Source organism: Lontra canadensis, unplaced genomic scaffold (genome assembly GCF_010015895.1).
Source record: "Lontra canadensis isolate GAN:19392208 unplaced genomic scaffold, GSC_riverotter_1.0 scaffold12, whole genome shotgun sequence".
In the NCBI taxonomy this organism is placed as follows: Eukaryota; Metazoa; Chordata; class Mammalia; order Carnivora; family Mustelidae; genus Lontra; species Lontra canadensis.
The window spans coordinates 11,180,503-11,196,050 of NW_022631006.1; the positions used below are offsets into that span (position 1 = coordinate 11,180,503).

General features: G+C 36.5%; 1 protein-coding gene across 3 annotated transcripts in view; it reads right to left on the reverse strand.

Moving 5' to 3' along the window:
* The window catches only part of USP8 (ubiquitin specific peptidase 8), a 71,506-nt gene that overhangs the window by 43,401 nt on the left and 12,557 nt on the right, over nt 1–15,548 (reverse strand). For all 3 annotated transcript variants that reach the window (XM_032856505.1, XM_032856504.1, XM_032856503.1), the window contains exons 2-3: nt 7,298–7,466; nt 4,266–4,410 (exon numbers count right to left, since the gene is read on the reverse strand). In XM_032856505.1, the coding sequence (XP_032712396.1) occupies nt 4,266–4,410; nt 7,298–7,401 (249 nt within the window). In that variant the 5' untranslated portion in view covers nt 7,402–7,466. The remainder of the gene's footprint in view (nt 1–4,265; nt 4,411–7,297; nt 7,467–15,548) is intronic.

Sequence of the window (15,548 nt, forward strand, 5' to 3'; positions counted from 1 at the left end):
ACACAAAACGTTTGGCACATAACTTAAGCAGAATAAAGTTAAGAAAAATAACTTCTCTAAGAGGTCACTGATTAGACCCTGCAATCAGCGATATTTTCAAATTAAGGTTGGCTGAACATGACAGTAGCACAGTGAAACGCAGCTGATTTTTGGATCTAATTATCTAACTGGCCACAACTTGTCAGTGTGACTCTGAAACAGAGCCTAGTAGCACAGTTCATCACAAATTATATAGTAATAAAAAATCAATAAAAAGAAAGACCAAGAGGCAAGATACGCACTGCTGGCTCTTTGAAAAGCAGTCACTAAGAGCTGGTTTGGGGTAAATCTATTGATAACAACTACCATATGTCTGTTTTGCCTAAAAGAAAATCATGTTTTGGGGCTCCTGGCTGGCTCAGTAGGTAGAACATGTAGCTCTTGATATCTCAGGGTTGGGGCTGTGAGTTTCAGCCCCATCTTGGATGTAGAGAATACTTAAAATACATAAATAAAGTACATCATGTTTTAGGTTAGGCTTATTCTTCTAAATAAAGACTAAATAAGTTAAAAGGCCCTTCATTACGTAATTTCAATAAAAGTAAAGTTTTTTCAATATTGTATCAACTGAAAACTTCAGCTGCCACAATGTCCAGACTTTTGATGCAGTGTTTGTTTTTTTTTTTTTTTAAGATTGTACATATTTGTCAGAGAGAGTGAGAGAGCATGAGCACAAGGAGAGGGAGCAGCAGGCAGAGGGAGAAGCAGGCTCCCTGCTGAGCAAGGAGCCTGATGTGGGGCTTGATTCTAGAACCCCGGAATCATGGCCTGACCCAAAGGCAGATGTTTAACTGACTGAGCCACCCAGGCATCCCGATGCAATGTGTTTTCAACAGAAAACAAAATTTAATCATTATTATAAGATTTCTCTCATAAAAATAAAACAAAAATTACTGTGACTTGTTTTTTAATTTTTTTACATGAACTCATTTAAAAAAGCCAGCCTTTAAGCCCAGCTTAACCCTGTTTAAATTCTGAAAAAATTGTTTGTGTTTGGGCATGCCTGTTACAAACTTCCAGAAGACACTCCCCTAATATTAGTGAGGTTTTTTTGTCAGTAATTATATCTCTCTGTGCTCTTAAAGGAGAACAATTAATATTTTCAAGTTGGCAGAATAGAAAAATAACATCCAATTTTTACACAACTAAAATGTTTGTTTCTCAGGTTTACCCAAATAGAACTTTCTTATTCCTGAACATAAAAACTCAAGTCTCATGATTTCACAAATAAAAAGGATTACCAATAATATTTAGGATTAATTATCAGGTATACCATGCAGATTTGAAAATATAATTCTAATTTATCTAGACTTTGCTACACTAATATTTTCAATATTATTTCCCTTTTCAGATAACCCTGAAAAAATTATTCATAAAGGGATTTTTTCAATGAGTAAGAAATGTAATGTATCCTTTACTAGTGACCTTGCTAAATTAACATTTTATCTAAATCTTAAATACTCCCTCGTGTAAAACAAGAGTGAAAGATACAGGTTTCTGAAGAAGACTAGTGACATTATATTCTGCCCCTACCTGATTTAAAGTGTAAATCCTAGAAAATGCCTAGTTGGTAAATTTAACACTTCACATACTTGAAGTGCACTGGAGATGTTGGGTTAAATAAAATAAAACAAAAACAGTTCTAAGGCAGAAGGAGATATATACCCTGGACAGAGCAAATGAACAACTCCAGTGCATGAAGTAACAGCCTGAGTTACCTGAGCCTTGGGAGGGAGCTTCCTAAGCTGAACAACTCGTGTAACTTTCAACTACTCCCTCTGGGAATGTAATAGATACTCTGTGGAAATGGAAGAAAATTCTTATCGATTAAACTTCACTCCTAATCTTCTCAAGTTAAAAAAAGTAGCTACAAGAACACTCCCAATCTTCTCAAAGAAAAAAAGCAACCACTAACTTAGAAAACTACAGCAAAAAGTCAGGGTGCCTGGGTGGCTCGGTTAGTTAAGTGGCCACCTTTGGCTCAGGTCATGATCCCAGAGTCCTGGGATCAAGTCCCACATATGTTTCTCCCCTGACTCTGCCTGCCCCTCTCTTTCTGTCAAATGAATAAAATCTTAAGAAAAGAAAAAAAGAAAGAAAGAAAGGAAACAAACTATAGCAAAAAGTAAATACATAAAAAATTTGCCCTACCACAACAGACGAAACAGGAGACACCAAAACTACCAAGCTATCCAAAATTGTAAATCTTTCAAAAAAATTTACTTTACTAAACACTTTTACCCTTCTTTTAAAAGTAATTCCACTTTAATAGATATTATAAAAACCATCAAAGAGCATACAGAAACTTGTTTGAATTTGGGCAGGCCTCTGTATTTGCAGATAGGTATGCTCAAGAATGTTCCAAGATTAGGACCAATCTAGCCAACTGTGGACCGAAGGATGAACCTCACATGCAAGGGGCCACCTTTCCAAAGCTACAGCTAAATCCCTGTAACTATTAGTAACATAACTTTGTTGGTGAAAAGAAATACCAGCAATGACTTATCACTATTAAATAAAACACTAAAGTCGTCCCTTAACCAACAACCAAAAGAAATTATATAGGTCACACTACTCTGGGGGAAAAAATAAAAAAGTTATTTCAGGGGCACCTGGGTGGCTCAGGGGGTTAAGCCTCTGCCTTCAGCTCAGGTCATGATCCCAGGGTCCTGGGATTGAGCCCCCAATCTGGCTCTCTGCTGAGCAGGGGGCTTGCTTCCCCATGCCTCTCTGTCTGCCTCTCTGCCTGCTTGTGATCTCTCTGTCAAACAGACAAATAAAACCTTTAAAAAAAAATCTTAAAAAAAAAAGTTATTTCAAAGAATAAGAGAACATTTTTCACTTCTGTAAGTCAATTTAAATAAGGCAAACCAATTCAGTGAACAACAAAATCTCAGTATTAATTCACGAAGGCTTCTCAACCAGGTGAGAAACGTATACGCAGTTTAAGTTGCTGCTGCTTATTGTCGGGTAGCAAGACTGCTGGTCGAACCACCAACACAACATTTCTCCAATTTCTCTAACCTACTAGCTGTGTTCTTCTTTTGTCTGTTTCTGGTACAGCTGAAATGCAACCATGTTCTCTAGCAAGACATACCTAGTTATTAGTTCTCTTTATCCATTTATATCTCTCCCACCTTCCCTCCTTTCCCACGGCTTCAGCAAAAGAAAGGAACTTGCTCAAAGGATAAAAAGGAAAAGTAATAGTAATAACAGCAAATAAAAATGGAAGCAATCCATATTAGCTGATTCTTTAACACAGCTACGATGTCACTCAAATATAAAAAGCTGCCACATAAAAACAAGAGACTGACCAACCAGAGACTGACAAATGAAACAGGAAGATGTGGTGTGTACACACACACACACACACACACACACACACATACATACACTGGAGTATTACAAAGCCATAAAAAGGATGAGACTGTGTAATTTGTGACAACATGGATGGACCTAAAGGGTATTATGCTAAATGAAACAAGTCAGATTGAGAAAGACAAATATCATATGATTTCACTCACATGCAGCACCTAAAAAAACCCCAAATGAATAAACAAACAAAAAGGAGAATCATACATGTAAATTTAGAGAACTGATAGTTGCCAGAGGGGAGGGGGTAGGGGAGGGGAAAATGGGTTAAGGCAAGTGGGAGACAGAACATAGGGAATGTAGTCAATGATATAATAGTGTTGTATGGTGACCGATGGTAGCTACACTTGTGGCGAGCACAGCATAACGTATAAAATTTATCTAATCACTATGTTGTACACCTGAAACTAATGTAACATTCTATTCAACTACACTCAAATACAAAAGTAAAAATGAAACACATACACACACACATTACTTGACAAAATCCTGAATCCTGATAAAGTATGACCGCAGACACATTTTTCGTATTTAATGCATGAGTAAACTGAATACTTCCATTTGATCTGGTGATCATTTACTGTAACAGAAAACTTAGGCATCTTTACATTGCTATAAACTTGTACTAATCCAAGGCAAATGAGGTATGGGTATACAGTGTGATTACATCCACATATATACAGTTAAAAATGAAGAAACTAAACATTTAGTTTACTTTTTATAGCTGCATAGGAGTTTGAACCTGGTGCTACATAGTGTGACCTAATTTCAGTATCAGTTAACTTTTAGAGGAAATCAGTAGCTCTACTGTGCAAAAATAACTTAGCAAATAAAAATGCAAAAATAAAAGGTACCTGCTGTTGCTTGAAATCAGGCCTTTTTTTGATAAGATTATAAACAGTCACATATTTCATATATAGTACATAGGCCTTTTCCTCATCACGATCTAATCTGCATTCTTCTGCTGTCTTGAAGATCTTCAGGGCACTCTGTACATAACTTCAATTAGAGAAAAAAATAATTAAAACACCTGACATAAAGGCAGGGGGGAAATCATGATAAGGTCTACAGAGAATCTTGGTAAGTAAATTTCATAATTCAGACTGTATGACTTTGTAAATGATACAAAGTTTCATATATGTTTGGATGCAACCTGAAAATTCCCCTATCCTACTAATAAATACTTCTGCTTCCTAACAGTTGTTTATATACCATTGAACTGTTCAAAATGCACTGAGCCCAGTTTAAAAAGATTTGCTATGATAGATAATCCTGAGACAAGTGGTCCTTGGGCAGTCATTTAATAGTCATACTCTACAATTAAGGAAGATAACTCCATACCACTTGCATTGAAGTAGGGGAGCTAAAATCTTTAGTTAATGTTTAATGTTAACATAGTTTTCAATTCTCCTCACCCCTTTCTAACTATGCTGTAAAAATCTCCCCACCTAAAATCCAAGAAACAAGGGGCAGGGAAAGAAACATGGGTTCAATCTTTTTACTCGGTTAAAGTCTTCTACAAAATGACCAAATTGCACTCTGATTCACTGGTGCTGGAAGGAAAAGAGATTTAAAGTCTAAAAATAAGTAATCTTAAAATCCCACTTTGGTAAATTTGAGGATTCTGTGGCATTCATTCTAAGGTCATCTGCCTGGTAAAGTCTTTAGAAAGCAAATTAATAAAATAGGCATTCCTTTGAGAGGAATTCAATCACTGAGGACTAAAGTTTTGGTAACCAAGTTATAGTACTAATGCTCATGTATAATGTGCTTTATCAATTTTATCTATACAGAGCAGTGTTTCTTGTTTTCTGTAATTTTCAATCTGCTCCACAACTAAAACATGAATTAATGATGAAGGTGGCCAGGCCAAGAACACCACATAAAGAACAGGGCCAAAGTTATATTTACAACCAAAGATATACCCTGCTTAGCATGTGTACAACCTGCCTAGCATGGCATCATGGTCCTAAAATACAGATAAATCAAACCAAAGCTAGTGAGCAGATTCTCTTTGGAAGAGTTTAGGAGTGGAAGCAACAGTCCTTGGGTTTTACGTAAACTTCTTTCTCAACTTTTATCTAAACTTCTTTCACTCTAATGCATATATATCTCACAAGCTTATATGTAGCAGACCAAGCTGAGATGGCCATAGAGTCACTGTGAGTACAGTGAAACAGCTAAAAATCCTAAAAGGATCCTATCGTTCTTTGATTAGTGCTATGCCATAGCAAGAACATGAAGAGGTATATTTTAAGAAGTCCTACTGACATACCACTTCCTATGGAATCAAGGTGGTTCCAGAGCTAACCCAGACATGACTAGAATGAATTGATCTGTCTCAGGATTATGTGATCTCTGAGAAAGCTTCAAGGTAGCTTTATCTTTCCCATTGTTTTCTATTTGAAGGTCATTCAGCAGAAGTTTTTTTATTTATTTTTAAATTTTTATTTATTTTAGAGAGCACCTACTCAAGAACAGGGTTATGGGGAGAGGGAGACAGAATCTTAAGCAGGCTCCATGGGGCAGGGGGCAACTCTTCACAGGGTCCAAAATGGGGTTCAATCTCATGACCTGGAGATCACGACCTGAGCCCAAATCAAAAATTGGAGAATTAACAGACTGAGCCACCCAAGCGCCCCATCAACAGAAGTTAAATAGAACTGTTTTCTCTGTTATCCCACCAATACTACCAACTTAGGTCAAGAAGTAGGCCAATCCTTCTCTTATTCTTCCTGTCCCTGAAAAGATCGGTTTTTTAAAAGCCCCTTTTGTCCTCTGTAATGGTTAGAAATATCAGTTCATTTTGGGATTTTCTTTTGTGACCTTCTTTAAAGTTCCTACTGTTCTCTCCTCTTCATCCCTGATGTTTTGTTTTCTTTCCAGCTTCTATTTCCTTTAGAAAATGATGCATAAGGATGCCCCTGTGTATTCACAGGTCTCTTCAGATACCTCTTCACAGGTTCATTTGGGATCATATATATCATTTTTTTTAGAGTCTCCCATTTATGGAGGAGCCATGGAACACCTCTTTTCTGCTTTCTAAAATCTGCTTGCCCCAAGTCTGGGATATATGGCTGGCTAAATCCACCTTTCTTTCTGAAATCTCTATTTCCAACTCTATTAATATGTAATTAGTTATCTCCAAATCTTCTCCTTTGTCTGTCAAAATTAATTCAGAAGAAAATTTCCATTATTGCCTCTTGTCCCATATCAGAGATAAAACTATCAAGTTAACAATTTTACTGATACCCTATTTTTAGCAATATTACTTTCAGTAAATACCAAAATACCTGGACCTCTCCCTATTATATTTTATCTCAGGACAGATTTTATAATCATTATCAGTGAAGTATCATCTCTAGCCTCCACGTCAGCAGGAAGATAGACTGTGTGTCTTCAAAAATAAAAACCCATATATCATTACATTGAAAGTTCATGTCAAATTGGCACAAATTAATACTTTGCTAAATATTAGACAAAAATACATGTTTCTCCTCTTTTAATCAAAGAAAGACTATGCTAGGATCATATCTTATATGTGAAATATACATGGATAAAAAGATCTTTAATTAAAGTATATCTATACTGTTTTATGTAAAGACATTAACTGTGGTTGAATGAATTTTGTAGAAACCTTGTAGTCTTTACTTCTTAAACTTATAATTGTTACACTGTCCAGAGAACAGAAAATATGCATATCAGCAGAATATATATATATATTCTGCCAAAATAAAGCTAAGAACTTCTCTAAGGAGGTCTTACTTTATTCATGTGATGATGCCATTTTTCAAATAAACTTCAAACTACTTATCTAACCCACTTAATAATATGGAAATGAACTAAAAATTAATATGATTCAGTGAAACTAGGAAAGGATACATACTTCCTTGTGCTTATTTTCTCTGGTTTGACTTCTGTCTTCTTGTTGAGGTCTTTTAGTGAAGAACTGAGGTAGAGTTCTTTAGGAACTGAAGCCACAGCAGGCATGATGAATAATCTTTACTTTTCCACTTTCGCAATGGTTGATGTACTTCATTAAAAGCAGTTCTTTTCTGAAACAAAATGAACACAAATATTTCCAATTAACAACAAAATAAATGAACAGTTAAAAAGCATCAAAGTCCTAAACTAAGGTGGGCACGTGCTGTAATGAGCACTGGGTGTTATATACAAATAATGAATCATGGAACACTACATCAAAAACTAATGATGTACTGTATGGTGGCTAACATACATAATACAAAAATAAAATCTGAAAAAAAAAAAAAAAGAGTTAATTTTAAATTATCTTGAGTATCCATTTTGGGAATTCAAGATATTCGGGTTATCAATAAATTAATTTTTTCAAATGTTCATTAACTGGATGAATTATTGTTTGTATCACTTTGTCTTAAGTATTAAAAATTTTCCTGTCAAAGGACTTAACAGAATAAGAGATTTTATATTTTTCTACTGCTAACTCTGTTACTAATATATAGATCACAAATAGAAAGAAGTTTCATTTAGAAATATTTCCCTTCCTCATTGATAATACTAGCTAATAAAAACAAGCAAGCTGAACAAGTTAGTGGGGGATGGGGAGTAGGCAGGGCCCATTTATACAGATCTAGGGATATATGAACAGAATATACCCAAGTACTTTGGTTTCTCTAAGTCTTTGATGCTTTATTATGTTCTTTGTTCCTCCCATGCTCTAGTAAATTCTGATAAAGGAGATGGAGAAAGTATTAAACAAAATGAAGAGGAAGAAAAGCTGAATATCAATTAAGCTGTGTGTGTACATGTGCAGGAATGCATACAGATGCATATAGGAGATGCATAGGAGAGGACACCAAATAGGGAGTCCTGGCAATATCCCAAGTGTTACCAAATGAAAACTTTCAGAAGAATCCAATTAAATTTATACCATGTTTCTGCTTTAAAGAACTAATTACAATTCAAATAAATACAGGGATACCTCATTTTATTTTGCTCCACTTTACTGTTCTTCACAGATACTGATTTTTTTACAAACTGAAGGTCTGTGGCAACACTGCATCAGGCAAGTCTTTTGGTTTCATTTTCCCAGTATTTGCTTACTTTGTGTCCATGCATGTATTACATTTCAGTAATGTTCACAATATTTCAAAACTTTTTATTATTGTATTTGTTATAGTGATTTGTGATTAGTGATTTCGACTTACTGAAAGCTCAGATCATGGTTAGTATTTTTTAGCAATAAAGTATTTTTAATTAAGTTTTTAATTTTGATCCAGTTTAGTTAACATAAGTGCTGTATTTAGTTTCAAGTCTACAATATAGTGATTCAACAATTCTATACATTAGTGCTCTTCATGATTAAGTATACCCTTTACTACATATTACGTATTTCACCCATTTCCCCACCACCTCCCCTCTGGTAACCATCAGCTTGTTTTCTCTAGTTAAGAGTCTGTTTCTTGGTTTGTCTTTTTTTCCTTTGCTTGTTTGTTTTGTGTCGGTGAAATAATATAGTTGTCTTTCTAAAAATTTTGCTTATGATTATATTCTCTAGTTCCATCCATATTATATTGTAAATGAAAAGATTTTTTTTTTTTTTTTTCTTGAGAGAGAGAGAGTGCGTGTGATGGTGGGGGGTGGAGAGGTGAGGCGGGGCAAAGGGAGAAGGAGGAGAGAATCCTAAGCAGGCTCTGTGCTCAGATTGGAGCCTGATGCAGAGCTCAATCTCATGACCCTGAAATGATGATCTGAGGTGATTATCAAGTCAGATGCTTAACCAACTGAGCTACCCAGCACCCCAAGATTTCATTTTTTTTATGGTTGAATAATACTCCATTTTATACACACACACACACACACACACACACATATCTTCTTTATCCATTCACCTATCAATGGACACTTGGGCTGATTCCATAATTTGGCTATTGTAAATAATGCTGCAATAAACAGAAGTGCATATACCCCTTTCAATTAGTATTTTTATATTTGGAGGGTAAATACCAAGGAATGCAGTTGCTGGATTGCAGCGTATTTCTATTTTTAATTTTTTGAGGAATTTCCAAACTGTTCTCCAGGGTGGTTGTTCCAGTTTGCATTCCCATCAACAGTGCATAAAGATTCCTTTTTCTTCCCATCCTTGGCAACACTTGTTTCTTATGTTTTTAATTTTAGCCATTCTAACAGATGTGAGGTGATATCTTGCATTTCCCTGATGATGAGTGATACTGAGCATCTTTATATGTGTCTGCTGCCATCTACGTCTTTGAAGAAAAGTCTGCTCGTGTCTTCTGCCCATTTTTTTTTAAGATTTTATTTGACAGAGATAGATCACAAGTAGGCAGAGAGAGAGGGGGAAGCAGGCTCCCCGCTAAGCAGAGAGCCCGATGCAGGGCTCAATCCCAGAACCCTGAGACCATGACCTGAGCTGAAGGCAGAGGCTTAACCCACTGAGCCACCCAGATGCTCCTCTTCTGCCCAGTTTTTAATTGGATTATTGTTTTTGGGGTGTGGGGTTGTAGGAGTTCTTTATATATTTTGGATACTAACCCTTTATTGGATATGTCATTTGCAAATATCTTCTGTTATTCAGTAGGTTGCCTTTGTTTCCTTCTTAACCATGCAGCTTTTTACATTGATGTAGTTTATTTTTGCTCTTGCCCCTCTTGCCTCATGAGACACAGAAAATGTTGCTATGGCCAATACCAGAGAAATCACTGCCTGTGATCTCTTCTAGGATTTTTAAGGTTTCAGGTCTCACAGTTAGATCTTTAACCCATTTTGAGTTGTGTGTGTGTGTGTATGGCTAGAGAAAGTGGCCCAGTTTCATTCTTTCGCATTTAGCTATCCAGAGAGCCCAAAACTTTGTTGAAGAGATTGTCTTCCCCCTGCCCCACACATACTGTACATTCTTGCCTCCTTTGTCAATGACTGACCATATAATTATGGATTGATTTCTGGGTATTCTAGTCTGGTCCACTGATCTACTGTCCATTAATCTACTGTCAAAACAGTGTCATACTGTTTTGGTTACTACAGCTTTGTAATATAACCTGAAGTCTGGAATTCTATCTCCAGTTTTATCTTTTTCAAGATTGCCTTGGTTATTTGAGATCCTTTGGGGTTCCACACAAATTTTAGGATTGTTTGTTCTAGTTCTATGGAAAATGTTGTTGGTATTTTGATAGAGATTGCATTAAATCTGTAGATTGCCTTGGGTAGCAAAAACATTTTAATGGTATTTGTTCTCCTAACCTATGGGCATGGAATGTCTTTCCATTTCTTTGTGTTTTCCTGAATTTTTTTCATCAATGTTTAATAGTTTTCAGAGCACAGGTCTCTCACATCCTTGGTTAAGTTTATTCCTAGATATTTTATTGGTTTTGGTGCAAATGTGAATGGAATTCTTTTCTTTCATTTTCTGTCGCCTCATTATTAGCATATAGTAATGCTAACAGATTTCCATATATTGACTTTGTATCCTTCACTTTACTGACTTATCAGTTGTAGTTCTTTTTCGGTGAAGTCTTTAGGGTATTCTATAAATAGTATCATGTCATCTGCAAATAATGAAAGTTCTACTTCTTCCTTATCAATTTGGATGCCTTTATTTCTTTTTGTTGTCTAAATCCTGCTAGGATTTCCAGTACTATGTTGAATAAAAGTGGTGAGAGTGGACATTCTTGTCTTGTTCCTGACCTTAGGGGAAAAGTGGTCTGTTTTTCCCCAGTAAGGATGGACATTACCTGTGGGTTTTTCACAGATAGCCTTTATTAAGTTGAGGTATGTTTCCTATAAACCTAATTTACTGAGAGTTTTTATCATGAATGGATGTTATATTTTGTCAAATGCTTTTTCTGCACCTGTTGGAATGACCATATTGTTTCTATTCTTCTTACTGATGTGATGTATCATGTTGACTGGTTTGTAAATATTGAGCCACCCTTGCATCCTGGGAATAAATCCACTTGATTGTGATATATGATTTTTTAAATGTATTCTTGGATTCAGTTTGCTAATATTTTGTTGAGGATTTCCGCATCTATGTTTATTGGGATATACTGGCCTATAGCGCTCTTTTTTTTGTGGTGTTTTTATCTGGTTTTGGTATCAGGATGGTACTGGCATCACAGAATAAATTTTGAAGTTTTCCTCTCTCCTGTTTTTTGGAATAGTTTAAGAAGAATAGTATTAACCTTTCTTTAAATGTTTGGTAAATTTCTCCTGTGAAGTCATCTGGTCCTGGACTTTTGTATGTTGGGAGTTTTTCATTACTGACTCAATTTCCTTACTGGTAATTGGTCTGTTCAAATTTTCTCTCTCTTCCTGTTTTTATTTTGATAGGCTAAATGGTTCCAGGAATTTATCCATCTCTTCTAGGTTGTCCAATTTGTTGGCATATAATTTTTCATAATATCCCCTACAATTGTTTTTATTTCTGTGGTGTTGGTTACTTCTCCTCTTTCATTTGTACTTTTTTGCTTATTTGGGTCCTCCCTCCTTTTTCGTCTGACCAGAAGTTTATCAATTTTGTTATCTTTTCAAAGAACCAGCTCCTAGTTTCATTTATCTGTTCTATTGCTTTTTTAGTTTCTGTATCACTTCTAGTCTTTGTTATTTCCTTCCTTCTGCTGTTTTTAGGCATGTTTGTTCTTCTCCACGCTTCTTGAGGTAGCCCTGTATTGCTATAAACTTCCCCCTTTGAGCTGCTTTTGCTGCATCCCAAAGATTTTGGACCATTGTGTTTTCATTTTGTCTCCATATAATTTTTTATTTATTTTTTTATCTTTTGGATGACCCACTCATTATTTACTAGCATTTTATTTCACCTCCATATATTTGTGGTCTTTCCGGATTTTTTCTTGTGGTTGACTTCTAGTTTCATCAGAAAAGATGCACAGTATGATTCTGATCTTCCTGAATTTGTTGAGACTTGGTTTGTGGATTTACATGCAACCTATTGTGGAGAACGTGTATTCTAATGTTTTAGGATAGAATGTTCTGAATATATCTGGTAAATCCATCTAGTCCAATGGTCATTTAAAGCTACTGTTACCAGGTGCCCGGCTGGCTCAGCTGGAAGAGCCGGTGACTCCTTATCTTGGGGGTTGTGAGTTTGAGCCCCATGTTGGGTACAGAGATTATTTAAGCAGTTAAAAACAAACAAACAAGCAAATAAATAAATAAAGCTACTATTTCTCTGTTGATTTTGTCTGGATGATCTCTCCATTGATGCAAATGGGGTGTTAAAGCCCCCTATTGTTACTGTATTACTATTGATTATTTCCTGTTTTATGTATTTGGGAGCTCCCACGCTGGGTGCATATTTACAATTGTTATATCTTCTTGTTGGATGGTCCCCTTTGTGATTATTTAAGTCTCTGTCTCTGTTATGCCCTTGTCTTAAAGCCTATGTTGTCCAACATAAAGTATTGCTGCCCTGGCTTTCTTCTGACATCCATCTGCATGGTAAATGTTTCTCCATCACCTCACTTCTTTCTATCTATCTATCTATCTATCTATCTATTTTTAGTTTACCAGAAAACAAGGGGTTTATTCGGGCATAGCAGAGAACTGCAATCTGAAGAAGTTATCTGTGGCAAACCCATAGGCACAGCTACCTCCATCCCCTCACTTTTAAAATGCAAGTGTCTTTTGGTCTGAAATGAGTCTCTTGCAGGCAGCATCTAGATGGGCCTTGTTTTATTAACCACTCTGCCACCCATGTTTTTTGATTGGAGTGTTTAGTCTACTTACATTCACAGTAATTATTGACATATATGTAATTACTGACATTTTGTTACTTGTTTTGTACTTGTTTTTATAGATGTTTCTCTTATTCTTTCTTCTCTTGCTCTCTTTCATGGTTTGTTGGCTTTCTTTAGTGATATACCTGTATTCCATTTTTTTTTGTTTTTTGCATATCTATTACTGGTTTTTGACTTGTGGTCACCATTAGGTTTGCATGTAACATCTGCATAGCCGTCCATATTAAGATGATGACTGCTTAAGTCTGAACCTATTCTTTACTCCTCTCCCACCCCATGTTTTAGGTATATGGTGTCACATTTTATATCCATTTATTTTATGAATCTTTTAACTGATTTTTAAAGAAATACTTATTTTTACTGCTTTTCTGTTTTATTTTATTTTATTTTTTTAAAGATTTTATTTGTTTGACAGAAAGAGATCACAAGTAGGCAGAGAGGCAGGCAGAGAGAGAGAGAGGGGGAAGCAGGCTCCCTGATGAGCAGAGAGCCAGATGTGGGACTCGATCCCAGGACCCTGAGATCATGACCTGAGCCGAAGGCAGAGGCTTAAACCACTGAGCCACCCAGGCGCCCTGCTTTTCTGTTTAAAAAAAAAAAATTATTAATATATAATGTATTATTTGTTTTAAGGGTACAGGTCTGTGATTCATCAGTCTTAACACAATTCACAGCACTTACCATAGCACATACTCTCCCCAAGGTCTATCACCCAGCTACCCCATCCTTCCCAACCCCCTCCTCCACTCCAGCAACCTTCAGTTTGTTTCCTGAGATTGAGTCTCTATGCTTTGTCTCCCTCTCTGGTTTTGTCTTCTTTTCATTTTTCCATCCCTTCCCCTATGATCCTCTGTCTTGTTTCTCAAATTCCTCATATCAGTGAGATCATAAGATAATTGCCTTTCTCTAACTTATTTTGCTTAGCATAATAGCCTCTAGTTTCATCCATTTTTGCAAATGGCAAGATTTCAATTTTTGATGGCTGCATAATATTCGTGTGTGTGTGTGTGTGTGTGTGTGTGTGTGTGTGTTTACAACACATCTTCTTTTGGATATTCTTGGCTGCAGATTTTTTCCTTTCAGCACTTTGAATACATCATGTCACTCTTTTCTGGCCTGCAAAGTTCCTGCTGCAAAATATGCTGACAGCTTTATGCAATTTCCTTTTTCTCTGAAGCTTTAAAATTTTTTCTTTACTACTACTTTTCACTTTTTAAATTACCATGTGTCTTGATGTGGACCTCCTTGCATTGAATTTTTGGGGACAATCTCTGTGCTTCTATACCTGGGTATGTTTCCTTCCCCAGATTAGGGAAGTTTTCAGCTAATATTTCTTCAAATAAATTTTCTGCCCCCTTATTTTTTCTTCTTCTGGGATCCCGATAATGTGAATGTTACTAGACTTTGATAGAGTCACCGAGTTCCTAAGACTTCTCAATTTATGAAATTTTCCATCCTCTCCTTTGCTCATCTTGATTACTTTCCATTAGTCTTCTTTTCATTTCTCTGCTTCATCTATCCTACTTATTTCATCAAATGTATTTTTAATCTCATTTATTGTGTTCTCGATATCTGATTCTCTTTTCTCTTTGCTAAGAGTCTCACTGATGTCCTCTACTCTTTTCTCAAGTCCAGTAAGTATTTCTGTGATAATTACTTTAAATTTTCTATCACGTGTATTGCTTAGGTCTCTTGGTGTGGTTCTTTCCTTTGGGACTTATTTCTCTATCTCCTCATTTTGTTTAATTCTCTGTGTCTGTTTCTGTGTGTTAGGAAAGTCAGCTACATCTCTTGCTCTTCACAGTAACAGCCTTACAAAGAAGAGGTCCTATAGTGCCCTGTGTCCAATGTCCCCTGTTCCCCAGAGCCTCATGCTTCAAGAATTGTCTCCTATGCGTTTTATATGTGCTCTATTATTGAGACGTGGCCTCTTTTTCCTTCAGTCCAGTGGTCGGCAGAGGCTCTCTTTGCCTGTTATAGGCAGTGCTTAGTCCCAGGTTGGGTGGGGTATGTTTTAACAAGGTATGTTGTGGTCTGCTTGCAAAATGAGATGTACCACTGCTACTGCCAGAACTGAGGTCCCACAAAATGCAAGGGTCAGGAGACCCTTGGTGGGGTTTTCACTAGTATTCCAAGGCAGGGGGACGGCAGTGCCCAGACCAAGCCAAGTGTGACTGGAAAGGGAAGATCTGCTGAAGCGCAGGGATAGCACTTAGTGTAAGCAAGTTAAGCGGTGAATGTTGGTACTGTGCTGATTATTACAGCTGGCAGTGTGTTTATACTGGGGGGTAGGGGAAGGAAATGGCATGTGCCAGCCCCTTTGTTCCTGATGTGGTATCCCTGCGATCCCTGGCTCTCCAGGCCCCACTCTGAGATGAGTAAATCACT